The 7,477-nt window shown below is 49.6% G+C and overlaps 2 protein-coding genes across 2 annotated transcripts; both read right to left on the bottom strand.

Moving 5' to 3' along the window:
- Positions 1-271: 271 nt before the first annotated feature.
- On the bottom strand, positions 272-1,296 carry T310_2681 (uncharacterized protein; the record flags this gene model as incomplete). The annotated part of the gene is made up of 4 exons (XM_013474480.1): positions 272-697; positions 903-1,107; positions 1,152-1,248; positions 1,278-1,296. The coding sequence occupies 4 exons, from the start codon at positions 1,294-1,296 to the stop codon at positions 272-274; spliced, it is 747 nt and encodes a 248-aa protein (XP_013329934.1).
- A 4,610-nt stretch (positions 1,297-5,906) lies between these two features.
- Positions 5,907-6,827, bottom strand: T310_2680 (uncharacterized protein; the record flags this gene model as incomplete). Its single annotated transcript, XM_013474479.1, has 3 exons — positions 5,907-6,404; positions 6,466-6,578; positions 6,662-6,827. 3 exons carry the CDS (start codon positions 6,825-6,827, stop codon positions 5,907-5,909), a joined length of 777 nt encoding a protein of 258 aa, XP_013329933.1.
- Between the last annotated feature and the right edge of the window lie 650 nt (positions 6,828-7,477).

Raw genomic sequence — 7,477 nt, 5'->3', positions numbered from 1 at the left:
GCTGGGCGGGCCGGCGCTGGACGAGTCAGAAGCCAGGCGCCGGCCGCGGCCTCCCTGCTCGCCCCGGGAAAATTCTCCCACAGGCCCCAAGCAGAAACAGGCTTCCCAGCAACTGCTCTGCTGGAACGAACGACCCTTTGTGCCCGCCCATCGCCCGGGTATTCGGGTCCCACGCTAACCGCAGCGACGCCGGGTCTGGCACATGCGCGCACCACTCCGCAGTCGAGTCAGCCTGCCAGCCACGGATCCTGCCTGGCGTTGCAGGGCCTGCCTAACGGGGCATGTGCTGACCGGCCCTCTGACTCAGGACGCCGGGATCAGGTCCAGCCGGGCTGGATGGTCGACGCGACAGAACGGCGGTTTGACTCTGCTCTAGCCCAGGGACCTGCCAGCCGGTCGCGGTGCAACGACCGCAACAATATTCCGGGCCAACCTCGCCCGGTAGCGTCGCACCGGCCAGCGCTGCGCAGGATGGCAGCCCCTCACGATCTGTCGGGCCGCGCCACCAACACGACTCAGACTGGCCAGGCAGGGATGCTGGCTCAAAAATGAGATCTGCACCGACGGCGTGTCCTTGGTGACCCGTGGAGCGGGCACTAGGGACGGCCGCGCTGGCTGGGCCCTGCGCTTCCCGTTGCTCTGTCGGCCTTGTGCCCGGCGCCAGGGTTCTGCTGCGGCCGCCGGCGCCCAGACGGGTCTAGCGCCGTCCAGCAGACTCGGAGCGCGTCCGCCCATTCGTCAAGCGCCGGCGGGTCCAGGCAGGGGTCTCGACGAATCTCGAGTCAGGCGATGGCATGCCCGCATCCGGAAGCAGGGGCAGCCGAGTCGAGGACAGAAGACGGAGGACACAGTACTACCACGTTATCGCTGGACGATATTAATTGTGCTGTAGATCTGCGTACCCTGTACACTGTACTTCGTCTCTCGACTCGACGGGACTGACTCGATCTCAACTGCCGACATTCCTCCGTCGATCTGACTGCGCGTGAAGTGACTGGAGTCCCAGAACTGCTGTATAACTGGGACTGTGACGTGTTAAGAGAGTCCAGACTCTCTGTCCAGAGTATCCGCAGCCACGGTTGTAACTGCTGCGGCACTGCTTGCTGCCTGTCCGCAGTCACGGGACTGTCACAGTCAGCAGTCAGACTCACCAGTCAGCAGTCACCAGATCACTGGTTTTAGTAAAATAATAATGACGCAACTCGAATACGATCCAGAGATCGATGAGATGAGATCTCATCATCAGATCTAGCCTGAGCAGTATTTTGAATTCTTACTGCAGTGATCATAATCCATCATTGGATGGTGTCCTGTACAGAGTACTTTTGATCCGAATTTAAACTTTGCTTCAGGCAGCCATCTAGCCTTACCGAGGTATGTAGCCATATATACCTAGGTAGGTACTGACCAGTGCATCTTGAGTTCGCTGAATCGAACCACAACATGCGAAATCTTATTTTTTTTTACTTGCATCTTTAAAGTTCATCCTTCTGTTCGATTTCGCTTCTTCTGTTCCTTTTTGTTCTCATTTTCCGAAAAGTTTAAAAAAAGAGAAACTTAATCGGGACCCACCATGAATGATTTACTGTTGCATCGAGCGTGTAAATATATATATATATATCGCATGCAGAATATATATATTTTTGAGATCAGGAATTTGAGAGTTTTATGGATCCATGGAGGATGATATCTGGGAATTATTGTCATTGGAGGTTCGCACTACAGTACTCTGTACTCTGTACTCCACCAGCATAATAATGCTGCAGTTAAATTTCACTGCAATTATTCATACACAGTTCAACACGTGTAAGCCTGCGAACTGCTTAAAGGCACTCCATACTCCGTACAGAGAGTAAATTCTACCCTGCCTATCGGATTGTGCTCCTGCTTCCCTCTCTGCATGTCCGGCTGTCTGCACTCTGCGCGCTTCGTTTGCAGGCTCTAGACTTGGCGGCCGGTGTGGTGTGGTGTGGTGTGGTGATGATCATCGCTGCCAGTGCCAGCTCTATGCTAAGCGATCGTGAACTACTGCGAACTGTAGTAGGTCGATAGAGAACGAGTGCTCCGTGCGGAAGACGGAGTGCATACGGATTGGATGCTCAAAATTGTTCTCTGGATTATTCTTCGTATGGAAGATCTGATGACAATAATATGAAGAAAGCTCACTCAGCTCAGTCAGCTTACCAAGGCTGTACTCACTGAGTACGGAATACGGAAGACAACAAAATTCGGTCCCACAATACTCCGTACGGAGTACTCCATAATACTCCATACTGGATCCATCAACGGTCAACCATCTCTACTCGATAGACTGCAACTGAGAAATCCTACAAGGCTGCGTATTAATCAGCCTCATTTTTGTGCAGTACAGTACTCTGTACAGTACTCCGTACAGAGTCAACTGCAGGATTGATTTTTGAGCCTGCCAAGAGAAGAGGCCAAAGGAAGTTGAGGGAATAATCCTTCGGTCCTCGTCCTCCGTCCTCCGTCCTGCTTCGGCTTCAGCAGGATCGGATCTACCCGCGATAGGACGGAGAATCAACCTCAACTCTCCACCGGACCACCGCCTCTACCGGTTCCAGCGAGCCAAGGCCCAGCTGCCATGCCGACTCGATTGGTGCGATTTTTGTGGAGCCCCTGACTTGGTCAAAGTGAAGCGAAGCGAAGCAGTGCACAATCTTTATTTAGGATAGTGCATTCTTTCTCCACTGTCCTGTTAGGTTAGGTAGGCATGATAGAGCGTTGATTAATAAGCTCTGATTAATCACAAAATTATCCATCCCTATTCGGGGTTCGTAACTGGGCAATCCTTCGTCCTGCAGGTACGGAGTACATTACGGCAATCACAGTTGCAGAAGACAACACAGCACGAAGAACATAATTGAAATGAAACCTTAAAAAGAGAGAGAGAGAGAGAGAGAGAGATCGTCTCAATTGCATTATCTTTTCCTCCATACTCCATACTTCGTACAGAGTACTCCGTACTCCGTAGTGATAACACTCTGTTATCTCTACTCCCCGGTGGAGCACCGGCAAAGAAAAACAAAGTTTGCCTATCCAACCCCCGATTCCACAACTCGATTCTCCTCGAGGAAAAGCTCTGAACTTAAACGTTTAACATCGAGCAAGATTGGCTTTCGGTCAGAAACTATAATTTAAATTTCCCTCTTATTCTCCAATGACAAATGATGGAGATACGACGACGCTTACCGTCCAGAGAATAGCCGTCGATCTCGTCGAATGAAGCCTCTTTTGGGAAGGGTTCAAACCTCAGACAGTAGTGATGCTCGTTTGGAGTTTAAGGTTTGGCAGCGGGATTTGGTCAGGACCGTCAGAATCCTGTTCATACAGAAATAGAAATCGTCGAGGGACCAAGACACCGAGTTCCTGGGCTGGTAGTTGGTGGTTACTTGGTAGAGTACGGAGTAGTCGCTAAGACAAGCCTTCTTCTCTTGCCTGCAGACTGCAGCCCAGTCTGTATATCATTGCGTACAGGATTAAGCGCGCTTCTAGATGCAATTAGCAGACACGTTTTGCAGATTCCTTCGATTCCTTCCAATGTTCTAGAAATTGCGGCTCTACGGTAGCAGAAATAGAATCTCTAGCTCTGCGCTCTCAGCTTTGCTGAGCTGAGCTGCACAGTATGCTTACAACAGGGCCTGCCACTGTGCCACCCAATGCACACGAGCACTTCATACTTCATACTCCGTACACTCCGTATGGAATATGGCATATTCGGCAGTGCTCCAGCTCCTTTCTGGTCTCCAGTATGACAGAAATGACAGAAAGATTATTAATATATACGGTGTTCTCTGATAGGTACGGAGCAAACATCCGGACCTGAAAATGTATTGGCAGGTCAGTGCGAGGGAGGTCTGTGCCTCTACCCCTGGCCAGCTGGCTGCTGGCCCCTGGAGATAGCCGCCGCCTCGATGGTGAAACGGCTGGCGATCATCTAACTTGTTTCGCTAGACGTCGTACAAAGGCCAGTCTACAGAACAGCAACCTGGATCAGTGGATTCAACACCTTGGCAGGGGACAGAAGACGGAATACGAAGCAGTCTGCTGCCGACTGAAGGAAGAAGGGCTACAGCCTCCTCGTATCGACCTGCAGCCACGGGATTTGCTAACCCAGCAAGAATAGCCAGGGCGATTAGCGATAAGTACGGAGTAATGCTGCAATTCAACACGAGGCAGCCGCTAACCGTTAGCCTAGTATTAATCATATTATCATTCCTGCATCGAACTATTATTATCAATACGAAGAACGATTGCATTTGCAGCAGCCATGCTAATTAGCTACTATTGTTCTTAGTTCAACGGTTTTGCAACGGTGATGCAGATGATCTGTGCACGGCCTATAGTGCATGCAGAGAGCTGCATGGCAGGCGAACCGGCCAGGCTCTGGGGAAGAAAGGGATACGTACAGAGGATATATTATTATCAGGATCTTCACCAGATTACTCCGTACAGAGTACTCCGTACGAGTACGATAACTTATAAATCAACACGACGTTTAGATGTCTCAGGAGTACTCCGTACGTATGTACATGGACGACAGACTTGCAGGACAACTGCCCTGCCTCGCCGTAGACTACAACGCTAATGTCATTATTATTATTATGATGAACACTGTAAGAAACTCTGCTGGTATTAGGACAAATACAATCCGAGATGTCTGGCTGGCTGGAAGCAAACCTGTAAAGCAGTTGTTCTGTACGGGGTACCTCCGTGTCTGTGGAGAAAATTGACATGTCACAAGGCGTGTCTACTCACGTCAACCATGCCGGGCTGGGAGTCTAACCGTACAGAGTAGGAGGTATAGACAGGTCCGTCAGGACTCAGCAAGATATTTTTTTTTCTGAGTATTTACTCCGAAGCCGTTGAGATTGTTGCTGTTGAGTTGACTTAATCTCCGACTGCAGTCTGTACATACAAATACAAAGGACAAAGTAGATAGTGATAGACTTACAAAGATAACCAGTCCTCTAACTACCATACAAAACTTACTCAAGTCAACACTGCTCTCTCTCTCTTCTAATGAACATAGCTAATCCTCACTTTCTTATTTACAGCACAGAATAGCTACATGCATTCCGTACTACTCTCGACAGCCACATACATCATATCATTCAGCTCACAGCTCACATTGCCAAGCCGACCTGAAGAGAGTATTCGGTTCCTGGTTCCTAACGGCCGGCAAGTACGGAGTATCTTCTCCTGTCTTCTGTATAGACCTGGTTGGGCATATCCAGCGCACCATGCTGTTAACAGATAACAATGATGACCACAGCAGTAATAATAATAGTTCACTCCTAAATAAATCGGCAGAAATTTGATGCAGATTCCATAGCCAATGTCCTCCATCTCTACTGTACAAGCTGCTGGTAATTGAGAAATGGACTCCCCGAAACAAAATTATTAATTAATTTACGTATGGAAAATCTACGACACGTTTCCCAGCGATGGACACGTCTTGTGGCAGCCTCCGTCTCTTTTATGCAGGCTGAAATGAAAAAAGAATGAGATCAAGGAAGCAATTGATTCCATCTGGAGATAGTAAAAGCTATTAACAGAAACAGTACAGACCATCCATTTCAAGCGACAACCAGCAACTCCCAGGGTATCAAAGACTAAGATCGATGGGCAGAGAGGCTAGAATCTCTGGGCTGACGTGTTAGATTCTCATGTGTACACATAAATGATAGCAATCAGTGACTCTCGAAGTCTCTCGCAAGAACGATAGGACGCAAAAGCCATCTGTAAATTATCACTCTGTGTTGGAAATCTTTTTTGTTTTCGGGCCTCGCGTTGGTCATCCGACATGGGCCCCACGATGATATCGGCTGTTCGGTACTCAGCGGGCATGGTGATGTTTTGAAATGGAATTTTTAACCAACTCGCAGTCAATCGGTTCCATTCATCTTTGTCGGCTTCCACACTGCTAGGTCGCGCTCATCTGGCTTCTGGAATACCATTATCGCCCCGTTACTCCCAGCGCAGTCCTTCGCCACCTCCATGTTGCTTGTGACGTATATGCCGGGGCCGAACTCATTGTCGAGAGAGCTGGCTTTGATAAAGGGGACGAAGAAGGCCAAGCATAGCTCTAGTGTGGATAGGGATAGACCGCAAAAAACCAGCGAGTCGCTATCCAGAAGCCCATCGGGAAAGTGTTCTTTTGCCTCTTTCCCAAACTTCGCCGAGTTTTTGGCATTCTTCAACTGGAGACATCTTACAGTCTCCGAGTTTGATCTCGGTCGGCAGGTGGGATAGAGATTTGTGATTCGATGGGTGGCGACCGTCGAGGTGACTGCAGTAGGAATCGAAAATGCGGTGAAAATGGGAACCACAGGGTCCGTCCTGAATCCCATATGGTGGAGGACCGTACTCCTGGGGACTTTTTCCTTCCTCAAAATAGCGCTCGAGGAGAAACGAAGCGGGGAAACAGCCAGGCGGAATACTCACGACCTCGTCCTCAAGGACATAGGCCGGGTCATCGATCATCGCCACGATATTATGAAACCCACACATGTAGAAAATACTTCGAGCTGGTCCTATCATCTGGCATGGGCATGTATCTATGCGGAATTTGTTAGATTCCTTGTGCTTCTAGAAAAATCCAGTATCAAGCCGCATGCTAATGTCATTGCGCTGTACTGACCTGGAGGATCACCCAAATACTCCCGAATTTCGGGGGAAATTTCACCTGGGTACAAGTGTTGTTGTCCCCTGATCAAGACTGGATCGAAGCGTTCGTAGTCGAAGTCGGTTGCGTCCCGCAGGACCACTTCCTCCTCACTCTGGTCATCCGAATCACCAGAGTCCATCTTCTTCACATTTCACGATCTTCGGACACCTTTGAAGGCGAGGCAGAAGAGGACTGGAGTAAGAAGAACGGGGAGGAGTGGATGGGACGAGAGACGCTGGTATGCGGTAGCGTAGGCATCAGGAAAGCCTGTTACTCAGCAGCAGTTAGGTTCAATGACAATGCTACGAGCCACACGCGCCTGAGGGCCAGGCTCAGTGAAGGCAGGAGCACAGTAAATCCGGATTCAACCATTCTCCTCGCTAGCCCAGGCAGCTGACAAAGTGAAGGAGACAAGGTACTGGTTGTTTCTTCCCGCCCTGAAGTAGACGGTTACCACGCTAGCCCGGGCCCTAATCCCCGGCTCCAAGCCCTAAACCCCAAGGTCATGTATAAAACACCTGGAAATTATGCTGCTCAGAATGATCTCTTTACCCTAATTTAACTAGGATACAGTTAATCCTGGTGCTCCTTAAAATCTCTGTGCATTGTAGTTTACCTACCTACTAACCTACCTTCCTACCAACCTGCTGCCTGCCTGCCTGGCCGGCTGCCTGGACCCCCGGTATGACCACCATTCGCCTCAATGACATCAAGGCATTGCTGACGCATTGTGCCAATCAGTTTTCTCAATTTATTGACTCTAACTGTCTTCTATGCTGCTGTGACTGC

Source organism: Rasamsonia emersonii, assembly GCF_000968595.1.
Source record: "Rasamsonia emersonii CBS 393.64 chromosome Unknown ctg1118621760035, whole genome shotgun sequence".
NCBI lineage: Eukaryota > Fungi > Ascomycota > Eurotiomycetes > Eurotiales > Trichocomaceae > Rasamsonia > Rasamsonia emersonii.
The sequence above is the reverse complement of the archived record's forward strand: the minus strand, read 5'-3'. Positions and strand labels throughout refer to the sequence as shown.